This window comes from Somniosus microcephalus, chromosome 12, assembly GCF_052327205.1.
Source record: "Somniosus microcephalus isolate GS21.2 chromosome 12, FLI_Smic_1.0, whole genome shotgun sequence".
In the NCBI taxonomy this organism is placed as follows: domain Eukaryota; kingdom Metazoa; phylum Chordata; class Chondrichthyes; order Squaliformes; family Somniosidae; genus Somniosus; species Somniosus microcephalus.
This window is the reverse complement of record NC_140998.1, coordinates 203,883,773-203,900,675: the sequence shown is the minus strand read 5'-3', so window position 1 is coordinate 203,900,675 and position 16,903 is coordinate 203,883,773. Positions and strand designations below refer to the sequence as shown.

The following is a 16,903-nucleotide window of genomic DNA, read 5'->3' as shown; positions in this document are numbered from 1 at the left end:
CTGCCCGCTCCCCATAACCCTTGACTCCCCTGCTGCTCAAAAATCTGTCTGCCTCAGCCTTGAATACATTCAATGACTCTGCTTCCACAGCTCTCTGGGGGTAAAGAATTCCAAATATTCACGACCCTCTGGGAGAATAAATCCCTCCTCATCCCCATCTTAAATGGGCGACCTGTCATTCTGTGACTATGCCCCCTCGTTCTAGATTCCCTGACGAGGGGAAACATCCTCTCAGCATTTACCCTGTCCAAACCCCTCAGAATCTTATATGTTTCAATATGATGCCTTCTCATTCTTCTAAACTCCAATGAGTATCGGCCCAACCTGCTCAACCTTTCCTCATAAGACAACCCTTCCATTCCTGGAATCAACCTCGTGAACCTTCTCTGAACTGCCTCCAATGCAAGTACATCCCTCCTTAAATAAGGAGACCAAAACTGTCCGCAGTACTCTCGGTGTGGTCTCAATGGCGCTCTCTACAGTTGTAGCAGGACTGTTTACTTTATATTTGTACCTACGTTTACCATTATATTTCCATCAATTCCATCGATTTTGTGCCTGTGTTGAATTTAAAAAGTATATCCCACACATTCAGACGTATTATTATGCCGAAACGTCCTACAACTAGTTGTCATTCTGCTCTGCTGATCCAGAAACTTATACTTAGTTTGCCCTGACTCTGTTAAAATGGTCCGTGGCCCGCTCAAGCTAAGGTCGAAGGTGTGTAACCTTGGCAGGGCTGCTTAACCTTGAGCACAGCCCGCTCTCAGACATGGAGTGTCTGCTTTGGATGGATTATGCACATACCCGAACACAGTTACACTGGGCACACGAGGCTATCTGAAACCATCACTTTCATGCAAGCACACCCACATCTATAGCTTTGTTTATTTATTCGCTGAAAAGGCCAGCATTTATTGCCCTTCTCAAATTGCCCTTGAGAAGGTGGTGGTGAGCCGCCATCTTGAACCGCTGCAGTCCTTGTCGTGAAGGTGCTCCCACAGTGCAATTTGGCAGGGAGTTCCAGGATTTTGACCCAGCAACGTATAATATATTGGCACAGAAATTCGGGTCCGGGGCTTCCTGCAGGTGCAAGCCTCCAACCTGCACTTGTCTTGCACGCCGGCCATTGAGCTGTGGGCCCCCGTGGAATTGTGATCCTGGCCTCCTCCAAATGCTGGCGCGCAATGCTTGCATATCCCAGGGGCGCAGTTAGTTCGATGCATTCCCTGGGATCACATGGGCCATGGAGAGCCAATGGAAGCAGGGAATGCTTCATTCATATGTTTGACAGGAAGAGCTGTCAAATCTATAAATAATATAAGCCCCAAAACAAAACAAAATCCTCAAACTATAAATTACATGAAATAAATATTTTAAACAATAATTTATATTTTTGAAAAAATTAATTTTATTTTCTAACAGGGCTAAAAATAAACTTTCCTTTCTTTAAAATATTTAAAAATAATAAATCTGTGGAAAAAATGTTTTAATTTTAATTAATTCACCACTTACCTTGTAAAAAGCAGGCCTTGCGACTGCTTTTAATATTTCCAACTTCTGGAGACTTATCTTCCCGGGAAAACAAGCAAAAAAAAGTAAGTTCAATTCGCACGCGCTGCCTCTCCCGCACACGCGTTCCACCTCTGAACCCCTTCTTTCAGGGGAACGGAAGTGCCAGTTTCCCAAGCATGTGCAGTGCATGCACGAAACCGGCACTTTAATTGGGACTACAGGTGAGTACCCCATGCACACTCACCTGTGGAGACTCGATTTTCTGGGCCATAATATTATTTGAATGGTGACAGTTTGGGAAATGTTGATGTACAGAGGGACCTGGGTGTCCTTGTACACCAGTCACTGAAAGCAAACATGCAGGTGCAGCAAGCAGTTAGGAAGGCAAATGGTATGTTGGCCTTCATTAGAAGAGGAATTGAGTACAGGAGCAAGGATGGCTTACTACACTTATACAGGGCTTTGGTGAGCCCACACCTGGAGTACTGTGTGCAGGTTTGGCCTCCTTACCTAAGAAAGGATATACTTGCATAGAGGGAGTGCAACGAAGGTTCACCAGATTGATTCCTGGGATGGCAGGATTGTCGTATGAGTAGAGATTTGTTCAACTAGGCCTGTGTTCACTAGAGTTTAGACGAATGAGAGGGGATCTCGTTGAAACGTATACATTTCTGACAGGGCTACACAGGATGGATGGAGGGAGAATGTTTCCCCTGGCTGTGGGGTCTAGAACGAGGTGTCACAGTCTTAGGATACGGGGTAGGATATTTTGGACTGAGGTAAGGAGAAATTTCTTCACTCAGTGGGTGTTGAACCTGTGGAATTCTCTACCACAGAATGCTGTGGAAGCCAAGTCACTGAATCTTTTTAAGAAGGAGATAGATTTCTAGACACAAAAGGCATCAAGGAGTATGGGGAGTGAGTGGGATTATAGTATTAAGATAGAGAATCAGCCATGATCATATTGAATAGCGGAGCAGGCTCGAAAGTCTAATTACCTACTCCTGCTCCTATTTTTCTATGATTCTATCTATGTTTTCTAGACATAGATATATACATGCATACACACATACTTGGAAAGTTCTATACGGAGATATACATGTGGGGACATGAATAGATAGATGTTATTATTGATATAGATAAGTTTGCATCGCTGGATAAAACATGACATGACCTAACACGGTCTGTTTGTTCAAATAACTGTAACTAATATCGCTAATGATGTTTCCTAGTTGTGTCACTTGAGATTTCCCTCAAGCATATATTATAGAGTCCTCGAATAATACAGAAAGCACCTTTCAGATCCGGGTTGTACAACATGAACAGATGCCAACGTTTCTGACGGAAAATGCATGAACCAGCGAATGGTCTGGTGTATGACATTTGCTATCCTATTCTGGCAGTGGTCGGTATTCTGGGTAAGTGATTACACTATCAGATTGTTTATTACACCAACAAGTGTTCAACTGCTAATTGGTCTTGCTCCATATTCCATAAGGAAACCTGCTTGCCTTGCTGCGCTTGCTACAGTGTAACTGCTTTAGTCATCTTTATTTGGTCAATTTACGTTCAATCGCCAACATATCGTAATAATATTGTTCATTTTAGGTGATTGACTTGATGAAGCTGGTTGCTGCTCCAATATGGACAAATGGTTCAGGATGTTCTGCTTTGTTAGCGTCTTGCAATCTCATATCTAGACATAGGCATTGTATTTGGTCGCATAATTAAAACTGGACTGGTGTAAATAGTGACAATTATGTGGAACAGAACAGGTGCAAATTCTAAAATCTGAGAACCTTACTTGTAAACGTCCATAGAAACATAGAAACATGGAAGATAGGAGCAGGAGTAGGCCATTCGGCCCCTCGAGCCTGCTCTGCCATTCAATGAGATCATGGTTGATCATCTAAATTCAGTACCCTGTACCTGCCTTCACCACATTTCCCTTGATCCCTTTAGCCTTAAGAAATATATACAACTTCTTCTTGAATATATTTAATGAATTGGTCTCAACTGCCTTCTGTGGTACAGAATTCCACAGGTTCACCACTCTCTGGGTGAAGAACTTCCTCCTCATCTCTGTCCTAAATGGCTTACCCCTTATCCTTAGACTGTGACCCCTGGTTCTGGACTCCCCGGCCATCGGGAACATCCTTCCTGCACCCAGTCTGTCCAGTCCTGCTGAATTTTATAAGTTTCAATGAGATCCCCTCTCATTCTTCTAAACTCAAGCGAGTATAAGCCCAATCGACCCAATCTCTCCTCATATGTCATTCCTGCCATCCCAGGTATCGGTCTGGTGAACCTTCACTGCACTCCCTCCATGGCAAGAACATCCTTCCGCAGATAAGGCGATCAAAACTGCACACAATACTCAAGGTGTGGTCTCACCAATGCCCTGTACAACTGCAGCAAGACATCCTTGTTCTTGTACTCGAACCCTCTCACAACGAAGGCCAACATACCATTTGCCTTCTTAACCGCCTGCTGCACCTGCATGCTTACCTTCAGCGACTGGTGCACAAGGACACTCAGGTCTCGTTGCACTTCCCCTTCTCCCAATCTATTGCCATTCATATAATAATCTGCCTTCATGTTTTTGCCACCAAAGTGGTTAACCTCGCATTTATCCACATTATACTGCATCTGCCATGCTTCTGCCCATCCACCAATAATGTAAGATAAGGAATTAGATTCAAGATGGTGATTTCATGAAATAGTTTCTGTACGTTTTTATTACTTGCATTTTGATTAAGTGAATAAAATCGATTCGTATTTTACAGTTAAACTGAAAAGCACTAATATCACGCCATTGCTTTGAAATCTGTAACTCTAATTCATTTAGCTGCCACCAATCCATATCCTTTGAAAGGTTTAACTGAAATAAAAATAGTTCACAACTCCAGATCTATCTGCTGCGGTCTGGTGGAAAGGACGACAGCTGATTAAAATATGAGCGCAACAGAAAGTGAAACCTAATGTTACATGATTCCATGTTGCCATTTTCAACCCATGTACTTAGATGCGATTTTCTGACCATGCATCATGGTGGGGAGGTTCGCCCGGAGTCAGCGCCCATTGAGTATATTGGGCCTTAGAGTTTTTATCAGCAAAACGTTAATATTGCTGTCATTGTATCCATGTATTTTGAAATATTCAAATTGGCATTCTATCGGCAGCAGTCTAATTATTTAAAGTTTGGCGAATGTCTAGGAAATTCCTGAATTTCTGGATAGTTCCTTCTCGATATCATGCTGCTGCCCTTCCATGGACACCATCAGCCCTGGGTCAAGTGGCTCACTTTTCTGTGTGAGCCTGAGTAACATCAGTGAGCCGGAAGTTTGACTGCGGATGCCTTCATGACCCAGTCGCATTTTGTGCTCATCCAATTTCCACACACACTTACTATCCAGCAGCTTTCAGCCAACAAGTATAGCAACTACAACATTCTACTTCTTTACCCTTAGTACACCGAGGGGTAGAAATTCGTGGTGGGTGGTGGAGCAAAACGGAGATTATCGCATTGCTATCTGTTTTACGTCCTGCCTGATATTAATTTGAATTACTCAATACAGCTGAATCTCTGACCATGTGCTAGAAATTCATCGTGAGACGCAGCACAAAACGGGCGGCATCGCATCGGCTAGTCTGTTATACACACAGTTAGATATTCAGATCAATTGCAGTCAACCAGACTGAATATGGTACCGAGGGTATAAGAGGTGGAAGATGTGCTAGCATCAGTTTTTGCATAGCTGGCAACATGATTTTCTACCGCTGAGTATTATTGTGATAACTGCAGTAACCCACTCACCTCATTGACACTGCATCCTTCTTTGACATCAGTTTTCAGTACCAAATCACTGCAATAAGCCTAGACACCATAACAAACCCATGACTATTTCTTTACAATGGCACTGAATCAATTTTAGTCACAGCTCAGTAGCCATTTCCTGCCATGCCACTAAAAAGGAATTAATGCCACTGAACAGATGCAGTTTTCGGTAAATTTAAACACCAGCCCAATGCATTTCAAAGCAGTGCTTCCTGATAATGCAGTGATATTGGAAGCAATATGACTGGGCTTTGAAGATAGTGAAAATCGCTTTCTTGCAAACTGAAATTTTAACGTGGCATGAGTAGAAATATGTCTTCTTTATATTTGTAAATTCAGTAATTGAGCACACAGGTAAGTGACTGATTCCATCTTGGAGTAAAGACCCGCAATGCTGCCTTAACTTTAAAGTCAGAATGAAGGGTTCCCCTTGTCTCTGTCTGGGTTGCTTAAACTTAGCAGGAAATGATCCCACTGAGTGGATATATTTTCAGCAAAATGATAAACGCATCTCTTCACAAAGCTTCTACTATTTCATTTGGATCAATGAGTATCGGAAATCTTGCTTTTTCTGCCACCTTCCTGATTCACGGTGTTCAGAAGAAATGTTCCCAAGATCAGCTTCGTTACTCAACTTTAGTTAATAATTAACTAATGTGCAAAACATTACTGTCTTCATTTACTCAATGCTTAATATGTTAATCAGCTTTAATTCATGCTTGCAGAACAGAATGTCACCAAAATTATTGACTTTATCTAACAATGCATTACTCGCAGGAAGATTCCCTCTGAAATTAAGCACTGCGTTTTCTGATATTGCATTCATTCCTGAGAATATTTAATTAGTAATTGAATAGTTACTTTTCTGAATTGAGCTATGTTTTACTCATGCATTGGTTCTTCTCAGACCTTGATATTCCCCCTCGTTGACTGTTTATGTCAGTCGTGGCTTGCTTCACACGCAGCATTCTACATAACACTCTATTGGTTCCTCTGCACCGCCTGTGATTGACAGCAAGTAACTTCAAAACTAATCTGTCGCAAAGTGATCGAGTGGTCAAGCTATCGAACAGGCTCCCTAGGGAGACGTTGAAAGCAGATAGCCTTGAGTCATTAAAAGCAAATTGGGTAGATTTCTTTCAGAAAATAACACGTTGGGATGCAGCTTATGAGTACTTTGAGACATGATGACATGTGGTCAGTGTAACATGCTTGGGACGAACTGATGATGTGGACCTATGATTTTCAAAGCTCTCCTCCGCTGGCGTTCCCCTCCCCTTATATCTGGGTCTGTTATAGAATTATTTCTAAGGATTGATTGGTATGATAACTCAACATCTCCATTATAATTTCAGCATGTGACTACCAGAATGACAGGAGGGGATTTAGATGGACCGTGGTAATTTTTCGTCTAACAATTCTTAGAATAGTTCATTTGACTTCACGTCAAAGGGCCATGTTCTGATGCTTCAAGGCTCCCTTTTCCTCTCATTATTCTGAGTTTATTTGTTCCCAATTTGAAATTTCCTAATCCTAAACCCATCTCATCCTATTCCGCTCGGATTTATCAATCAGGAAGGAGACACGTATTGAGTACGTGTCTGAGGATATTCGTCATGACTATATTTCTGGCTCCTTGCAAGGTGGAGCATCCTTTCTGCATCCAAATCCGAATCCGCACAGTTTCACTCACAGAACACTGTCTACCCTGGGAAACATCACTCCTCTCCTTGTGGCTCAGTGATTGTTATTCATTCTTTTTTACTTCGACATTTCGTGCAATGTTTTATTTTATTCAAAGTGTAAACCATGGCTCAGTTGGTCGCATTCGCGCCTCTGAGTTTGAAGGTTTTTGGTTCAAGACCCTCTCTGGAGATTTGAGCACAAAAATCTAGGTTGATACTCCCAGTGCAGTACTGAAGGGGTGCTGCACTGTTGGAGGTGCCGTCTTTTGGATGAGACGTTAAACCAACGTCTGTTCCCTCAGGTGGCCTTAAAATTCCCATGGCCACTATTTCGAAGATGAGCAGGGGAGTTATCCCTGTGTCGTGGCCAATATCTATCCCTCAATCAACATCACTAAAACAGACTATCTGTTTATTCTCATATTACTGTATGTGGGAGCTTGATTTCTGCAAATTCGCTGCCCCGTTTCCTACATTACAACAGTGACTACACTTCAAAAACACTTCATTGGCTGTAAAGCGCTTTGGGACGCCCTGATGTTGTGAAAGGCGCTATAGAAATGCAAATCGTTTTTCTTTCTTTCTTTGATTCCATTTATTGATCTCGCATGGTCACTCCTTACTTTTCTAATATGTGCTTGATTCGTTTTGATTGTATGAGATCGACTGCAGCATAGGCGGATTCGAATTTGTTCTTTATTAAGTTAGCTTGAAATCTCTTACATTTTTGTCTAATTTTCGCGTGTATTAAAATTGATTTCTGTAAATTCCTATGCCGCATTATGATTAGTTTTGAATGTTGCTGCATATTACGCCTCTTTATTGTTAACTATTAATATTTTGTTTTGCAGATCGATGTCACTAGGAAGCATTGGTGAACGCAAACAGATTAATATTCATTGCTGAATGCAGACAAAGGTCTTGGGGTAGATTTTCGTTTATGGCAGTATGGCTTGGTCAATATTGTTCAAGACTGAACTGAATATCAGGCGGGGCATATAACAGATAGCCAATGCGTTACTTCCCATTTTGCGTTATCACCCAATTCAAATTTGAAACCGCTGATATTCGTACAAAATCCCCCACAACTGATACTTTTTCTGGGCGTCTGACCATTTATTGATTTCAAATTTTCCATATTTTTTACAGGTAACATAATGGCGATTGCGATTCTATCCCGAGGGAAGTGCGGGCTCTCCAAATGCATCCCCTGCTACCTGGTGGCAATGGCTGTGGCGGATCTACTGGTCGTCATCACTAGCGTGTTGTTGAATCGAATAATCGCAGTTTATTTCCCAGTCAGATTCTTGTCCATTACCCCAGTGTGCGCTTTGAAAACTGCGCTGGTTCATGCTGCCAAAGACAGTTCTGTCTGGTTAACAGTCGCGTTCACCTTTGATCGATACGTGGCAATTTGCTGTCAGAAGCTGATAAGCCAATATTGCACCAAGCAAACGGCAAGTGGCGTTGTGGGAACGGTGTTTGCGCTGAGCTGTTTGCGGAACATCCCCTGGTACTTTGCATTTGAACCAGCGTATTTCACTAACAATGTACCCTGGTACTGTAACTTCAAATCTAGCTTTTACACAACGCCTCCGTGGAAAGCATTTTCGTTCCTTATCCATATTCTAACACCGTTTGTGCCCTTGATTTTGATTTTGCTGCTGAACGCACTCACCGTGAGATCTATTTTAGTGGCCAATAGAGTCCGCAGGGCTCTCCGGGGTAACAAAAGTGGTGAAGATGAGAATGATCCCGAGATGGAGAATCGAAGGAAGTCCATAATTTTACTTCTTACGATATCCGGAAGTTTTGTACTCTTGTGGTTGACTTTTAGTGTTCATTACTTATATTTCCGTATCACAAACTCTTACAGTTACACAGGATACAATGATCCTCTCTATATCTTTCAAGAAGCCGGATATATGCTTCTTCTGTTGAGCTGCTGCTCAAACACGTGTATTTATGCAGTGATCCAGGCCAAGTTCAGAGAGCAGTTCAGACAGTCAGTAAAATATCCGTTTGTACTCTTGTTAAAATTAGTTAATTGTTAACATTCTTTTCTGTAATTCAATATATCACCTATTGGGAAAACATGGCTTTGGGCGACAGCGAATCGGCAGCCCCCTTTTAAAGCTGGCGGTTCTCTCCCTATTGTGTGTGCAGTTGATATTGTACCTCCTGAGAGACTTCTTTGTTATTTCAGTACCCTTTGCAGAATTTGATTGTCCCTTGTTCAACACAAACATGTTTGGTATAGTGCTAACTTTATAAAGCACTGGTTAGGACACAACTGGTGTATTGCGTGCAGTTCTGGTCACCACACTTTAGGAAAGATGTGATAGCCCTTGAGAGGGTGCAGAGGAGATTTACCAGAATGGTTCCGGGGATGGGGGATTTCAGCTACAAGGATAGGCTGGAGGAGCTGGATTTGTTTTCATTGGAGCAAAGGATGTTGAGGGGTGATTTGATAGAGGTGTACAAGACAATGACGGGTTTGGATAGGCTTGACTGGGAAAGGCGGTTCCCACTAGTTGATGGTACAAGGACTAGGGGACACAGAGTTAAAGATTTGTGCAAGAGATACAGTGGAGTTGTGAGTAAAAGCTTTTTTACACAGCGAGTGATAATGACCTGGAATTCGCTGCCGACGGAAGTGGTGGAAGCGGAGACACTCAATGTTTTCAAGGGGAGAATGGATAGACACTTGAGGGAAATAAACTTGCATTGCTACGGGGAAAGAGCAGGGGAATGGGTCTGATTGCATTTCTCCACAGAGAGCCGACACAGACTCGATGACCTCGTTCTGTGCTGTTATGACTCTATGGGCTAGATTTTCAGTATAGACAGTTTTGGGGCGCTAACCTTAGCGCCCGCCCGAAGTTAGCGCCCGCCCCAAAGTAGCGCCCCGTTGCCGGAAATTCAGTGGCTTCGCCCTAAGAGAGTGGTGGAGCGCTAAAAAAGGCGTTCCTCTCCTACCTTTAGGCGCTAAGCCGGCGGTCCAGAGGGATAGCGCCCAGGCGGGGCGCAGCACGGGTGCGGTCATTTTTGCACTGACAGCAGACCCCGTGGTGCCGACCAGCTCTTAAAGGGGGGAGGGACGAATTGGTCTGCTGCCACGCCCTGCACACTGCAGCCTTGCAAAGAGGCCTCAACACTGCTGCTCAGCCCCAGGGAGTCATGGCAACGCCAGAGAAGGCCCGTCAGCGTGCCCTGCGCTTCTCAGAGGGTGATCTGGACATAATGGTCACAGCTCTGGAGGTGAGGCGCAAGATCTTGTTTCCAGAGAGTGGGAGGAATCCAACCCACCATGACTACACCAAAGCCTGGAAGCAGATCGCCCAGAGGGTGACGTTCACCGGCGAGGCCCCCAGGACCCACAAACAATGCCGGAAGAAATACAACGATCTGACCAGGATTGTGAAGGTGAGTAGCCTTTCCAGTCTCCTCCTCATTCTTGCATGTACACCTGACATGATGGGCAAAGGGACCTGAAAGTCCTATTGGCCAGCCCTCAGCCAGCAGCATTGGGACAGTCATGAGCATCAAATGGCCATTCGGCACTCTACACTTTGGCCAAGCTATTCCACCATGGGAGGCAGTGCACAGTACATCAGGGCTTCACTCTGTCCAAGCTATTCCACCATGGGAGGCAGTGCACACTACATCAGGGCTTCACTCTGTCCAAGCTATTCCACCATGGGAGGCAGTGCACACTACATCAGGGCTTCACTCTGTCCAAACTATTCCACCATGGGAAGCAGTGCACACTACATCAGGGCTTCACTCTGTCCAAGCTATTCCACCATGGGAGGCAGTGCAGACTACATCAGGGCTTCACTCTGTCCAAGCTATTCCACCATGGGAGGCAGTGCACACTACATCAGGGCTTCACTGCGCACTTACAGCCCGTCCTTTCTCTTGCAGGCTAAAGTAGCGTTTAATCGCCAGGCCCGTGCCAGGGGTGGCCGGGCCAAGCTGCAGAAGCTCACTCGGCTGGAGGAGCGCGTGTGTGTGCTCATGGGAGCCCGTGTGATTGTCCCCACAGCGTGCGGTGTATCCGACCCTCCACTGCCCGGCAATGGTAAGGACCTCGCCTTTTGGCCCTCTCGCGTCGCACTGGCCCATCCGAGCTACCTCCTTTGCCACTGTCCCACCAATGCGCTGAATCCCACCAGTCCTAAGTCCCTCGCTGACGCCGTCTCCTCACTCTGAAGCTACTCTTGTGCATTCCTGCTTTCAGCTGGTGACGACCAGGACCCTGAAGCTGCCAGTGACAGCACCTCCGACCAGGAGGAGGAGGAGGAGCAAGCCGGACCTTCGGGGGAACAGTCACGTCCCGCAGGAGAGGAGGAAATGCTTGACACCTCCTCACTGGACGAGTGCCTGGAGGAACTGTCGCAGGGCAATGCAGCTTCTGGGACCAGTGGCGTCCAGCCACCCAGCAGCCGTGCGCGTGGCCCGCAGCCTTCCCCCCAAAGGGGGGAATGATCAGAGGGGAGTGCTGCTGCTCGGCACACTCGCCGTCACCAACACGGCAAGGGTCCCCTAGTTCGGCCCCCTCCTCCCCAGCGGGAGAGTCGCGACTCCAGTCCGGACACCTTCACTTCGGAGGAGGTGCGGAAGCTGGATAAGATGGCCGACGACTCGGACCGGCGCCACACGGAGCTCATGAGCGTGGTGGGGCACATGCCTGAGGCCATCGAGTCGCTGGCGACCAGTGTGCGCGAGTTCGGGGCAGCAACTGCCGCGAGTGGCCGCATGCTGACTGATGCCATCAAGACCCTGGCGGATGTGATGCGCGCGCACACCAGGACCACAGGGCCACTCACTGCTGCCACACGCGCTGTCTCAGGCAGGCATCGCCAGGGCAGGCGCCGCGCTGGACCATCCCAGCAAGCCGCCCGTCAACTGATTGCTGCGGATCCTGCAGTGCGGGCCCGGCCGAGTGCCACCGCGCCACAGCACCAGCCAGCGCATCCCAGATGCCAGCTGGCCCACATTGCGCCATCCGTCGCCGCCATTCCCCCTCTGGGGCGTCAACGGCAAGCGGCTGCAGCTGATGGTGGCCAGGCTCAGGTGCGCCACTCAGCAGACGGCCCCTCGAGGCCCAAACGCCGTGTAGGCCGCCCCCCAGCGGCATCTGGCGGAAGGGCATCTGAGCCTCAGGCGCCTTCCCCCAGCCTCGCAGCAGCCACTGGGCAGAGCTTGCGAAGGAGCAGCAGGCAGGGCAGGGGAGGCAAAATGCTGGCCAAGGTCTCGCCCTCGCGGGCCACTCAGTAGAGGGTGTGGGCAGCTTTCCTTTAATATGGCGGTGGCCATCTTTATTTTGCCCATGGTTGTGCTTTTGGAGGGCTTATTTTTTGCGTTAGGCCGACGTTGAGGCCCGGTTTGAATAAAGGTGGAGTGGCTCCTCCCCAGTTTGTGGGAGTGAGTCGTTTGTTGGGCTTTTTGTGGGGCCCGTTTATTGTTTTTGGGGATTCATGTGGGAAGGGCTTTTCATTTTTGTGCAATAAAAAATTATCTTTATTCATGCAGTCTCCATGGTTGTTCTTCTTAGTGTTTGTTGGCTTCGCCGGCTGAGGGCTTGCGGAGCGGCGGCATTCATCTTCCCTCATGGCCCCTGGCCATTCCCTGACAGGGGGCTTAGAAGTACCGTGTAATAAGGTGGCGTCGTGCGGCCCTTGGCCCTGGTCGCTCCCTCCTGGGAACGTACTCCTGCTCCTCCTCCTCCTCCTCATGCTCCTCCTGCTCCTCCTCCTGAGGTGCTGGTCCAACGTCAGGTGGCAGTGCCTGAGTCCTGCGGATAGCCAGGTTGTGTAGCATGCAGCAAACCACCACAAATTGGGAGACCAGGTCCGGCAAATACTGGAGAGCTCCTCCGGAGCGATCAAGGCAGCGGAACCGCTGCTTGAGGACCCCAATAGTTAGCTCGATGATGTTGCGGGTGGTTTGATGGCTCTCGTTGTAGGCCTCTTCAGCAGCGGTCCTGGGCGCGCGGAGCAGGGTCATGAGCCAGGTGCACAAAGGATAGCCTTTGTCCCCGATGAGCCATCCTCTTGGGGAAGGCTGTGCCTGGAACATGTCATGCACAGTACTCTGCCGCAGGATAAAGGCATCGTTGCTGCTGCCTGGGAAGCTGGCATTGACTGCCATGATGCGCTGCTTGTGGTCACATACCAGCTGCACATTCAGAGAATGGTAGCCCTTCCTGTTGCGATACTGCTCGCCATGCTCCAGAGGGGCCCGCAAAGCCACATGCGTACAGTCAATGGCGCCCTGCACCAAGGGGAATTCCCCGAGTCTGGCAAATCCCAATGCGCGCTGATGCTGGCTCTCGAGGGCCATGGGGAAGGAGATGAATTGGCTTCTCCTTCTGAACAGTGCTTCGGTCACGTGGCGGATGCAGCGATGCGCGCCATACTGGGAGATGTTTGCTATGTCCCCAGCAGCGTATTGGAAGGAGCCGGTGGCATAGAAGTTCAATGCCACCGTCACCTTCACTTCCACCGACAGAGACGTCCTGCACCTGAGCTTTGGCCGCAGATCTCGGCGAAGCAGGTGGCAGATCTCTGCAATCACCTCCTTTCGGAATCGGAGCCTTCTAACACATCGCGCGGCACTCATGTTTAGGTAGGAGCGCTGCTGGCGGTATAGCCTGACTGGGTAAGGCCTACGTGGCCGACGCCTGTAGCCCCCTCTGCCTCTAGCCAGGGCTGCCCCTCTCACAATGCGTCTGCGAGCCCTACGGACATGGCGCTGCAGCTGCGCGTTGGCACCCCATGCAGCCCCCATCAAATCCTGGCAAACAGTCTAATTTCCAAATGGCCACTTGCAGCGCTATTGCCTGAGTCCAAAAATACCTGGCTCTTGCTGCTTGAAACCAGTTAGCTATCCTCCTTGTTGTGTCTCCAGAAATGCGTTGCACAAGACTGTTTTCTGAAAAAAGGATGGCCTTTATACTGGAGAGGACGTTCCCTTTAATTAGCCCCCCCGGGGCCCGCGCTGGTTGTGTTGCGTTCCTTTTTCCAAACGCTCCAGCCGCCCGCCGCACAATGGGGCGGTCCGACTGAAGTTTGCAAACGGGGCGGCCAAAGGGCGTTGCACGAGGATGTGACGTCATTTTCTGCGCGCGCATCCGGGCGGGCGCTAAACTTTGCGCCGGCGCTAACGGGCAACTTAATTTGGGGCGGGGCGCAAACTGCGCTGCGCCCGGGCGCTACACGCATAGCGCCCGGAAATCACTTCTCTTAAGGCGCTAACTGCTGGCGCAAGCGACTGAAAATCTCGCCCTTAGATTCTACAACTGATCATGTTTTGTTCAACAAGACCGGGTAGGAATGTCTTGCATTGGCTGATATGCGCTGCCCGATATTCATTATAACTGACTGGAATGGAACTGAATATCAAAAAGGGCTTATAATTGGTGGCCGATGTAATAACGGCCATTTTGCGCTTACACCAGGGAGAATTGCTACCCTTAAATGTGCTGTTGAGACTATTCACAACACAGTCACTGGTGTGCTGGTGGGTTCATTGGGAGTTGTGCAAAAAATTCACTGTGTCTCCTGTCCCCCTCCCCGAGGATACTCTCGCACGCCAGGCATTCCGCGGTGAAGCGCTCAGACTGAAAGTAAGGTTGGAGTGATACTTTGCCAAACAGAACATGAGTAGCAGCCACCAGGTCTAGGCATGGGCGTTTACTCTGCAGAAGGCACGGTGGCTGAGAACGGCCATTGACTGCATTGAACTGAACCTTTGAGAGACTGAGTTGTGCTTCGCCATGACATTTGAAGTTGCTCATGTGGTCTCTCGGGGAAACAAATCTTCAACAGAGTACAAAGCTTTTGTCTCTATCTACAACGGTTCTAAAATAGATGTCATAAACCAGGGAAATAAATCATTTAGTTGTTAAATACACCATCAGCTTAATTCCCAAAACTGAAACTTCCAATAAAGCACCATTTCTTTACACCCAGCCCCGCAACAATCAAAGTAGTTACTTAGCAAATATTCAAGCAGAGCTGAATTTCTGATCATAAATACTTAATTATATTTACAGCACGGAAACAGGCCATTCGGCCCATCTGGTCTTCACCGGTATTTATGCACTACTCGATTCACCGCCCACCCTACCTCAACTAACCCTGTCAGCATAACCTTCTATTACATTCTCCCTCATATGCATGGCATCTCATTAAATGCATAAATGCTAGGCATTGCCACGTGGTCGGAGATTCCACATTCTGGCCACTCTCGGTAAAGAAGTTTCTCCAGAATTAGTCATTGGATTTATTAGTCATTATCTTATATAATGACCCAGAAATTCGGGTTGGAGGCTTCCCGCGGGTGCAAGCCTCTGACCTGCACTTACCTAACATGCCGGCCGTTGAGCTGTGGGCCCACGTGGAATTCCGATCCTGGGCCTCCTCCAACTGTCGGCGCACAGTGATTGCCTAACCCAGGGGCGCAGTTAGTTCGATGCATCCCCTGGGATCACGTGGGCCATGGAGAGCCAATGGTAGCAGGGAAATGTCCATTCATAAAATTGACAGGAAGAGCTGTCAAAACAATAAATACTATACGCCCCCAAAACATCACCACAACTTCAAATAAATTTTAAAAAATCACATTATTAAAATAAGTATAACTTATATAAAATAACTATCTTAAGCAATAATGTAATTTTTGAATAAATTAATTACATTTTCTAACGGAGCTAAAAACAAACTTACCTTTCTTTAAAGTATTTAAAAATAATAAACCTGCAGAAATGTTTTAACATTTTAATTAATTCACCACTTACCTTGTTAAAAGCAGGCCTTGCGCCTGCTTTTTACATGTGTAACATCTGGAGGCTTACTCTCGCGGGAAAACTTTCAAAAAAAACTTAAGTTCGATGCGCACGCGCTGCCTCTCCGGTGCACGCGTTCCACCTCTGAACCCCTTCCTTCAAGGGAACGGAAGTACCGCTTTCCCGCGCATGTGCAGGGCATGCACGAAACCGGCACTTTCGTTGGGCCTACGCATGAGTACGCAGCATGTACTCACACGTGGGGACCCGAATTTCTGATCCAGTAATATAATGATAACTTTGGGGAAATGTATTAGAAAAGTGCAGCCTTTAGAAGTAAAGGGTTAATCACCACTGGTACGCTGCAGAACTGTCTCCTCTAAAGATGGCAGAGCCAATCACAGTGCAATTTGTCGGGAGAGTAAGGGGTTTCACACAACACTTGTTGTTGATGAGCAAACTCAAAGAAACAGTGCATTGAAATGACTGCACATCCATTTAAATCACATCTACACCAAACAGGACACGCTTCTCTAACTGTAACTGTTTAATTATTTAATATCGTTTTTCTTTTCCTTCCTTCATGTGTAATCTATGGCGTTGCAACCCATCCTGTGTATTTAGTAAAACTGCCACAATCAATTTGATGTCAATTAAATTTGCCTAAAACTCATGAGGCAATGAAGTCGGCGGTATTATTTTCCCAGTCAAGCTCATATTAAGTCTGCCAAATGGATGGTGTCTAGTGCAATGGTGCAGTGGCTCTGTTACTGGACTAGTAATCCAAAGACTGGGCTAAAAACCAAGGAACAACCGTCCAAATCTCACCAAGGCAGTTTGTGATTCATGAACAATTAGTAAGAGTTACTATGAAGCTGTGGGATTGCTGTAAATGCTCAGTTGGCTTAATAACATCCTTCAGGAAAGGAAACCATTGCGTCCTTACACATTATGGTCTCCATTTGACTCCAGCCCTTCACTAACCTGGTTGACTCTTAAATGTCAGCAAGCCACTTCATTGTATCGAACCACTAGAAGGGAAACCGGCAATGAAACCAAATGAACCACGGG

General features: G+C 47.0%; 1 protein-coding gene across 1 annotated transcript; it reads left to right on the top strand.

The window, feature by feature from the left end:
* Nucleotides 1–2,863: 2,863 nt before the first annotated feature.
* On the top strand, nucleotides 2,864–9,092 carry LOC147109935 (tachykinin-like peptides receptor 86C). Its single transcript, XM_086002432.1, has 2 exons — nucleotides 2,864–2,933; nucleotides 8,188–9,092. Exons 1-2 carry the CDS (start codon nucleotides 2,864–2,866, stop codon nucleotides 9,090–9,092), a joined length of 975 nt encoding a protein of 324 aa, XP_085858558.1.
* Nucleotides 9,093–16,903: the final 7,811 nt, after the last annotated feature.

Coding starts and splice junctions, on each gene's coding strand:
- LOC147109935 (XM_086002432.1), top strand. CDS start 2,864: ATGCATGAACCAGCGAATGGTCTGGTGTATGACATTTGCTATCCTATT. Junction 2,934..8,187: donor GGCAGTGGTCGGTATTCTGG/GTAAGTGATTAC, acceptor TATTTTTTACAG/GTAACATAATGGCGATTGCG.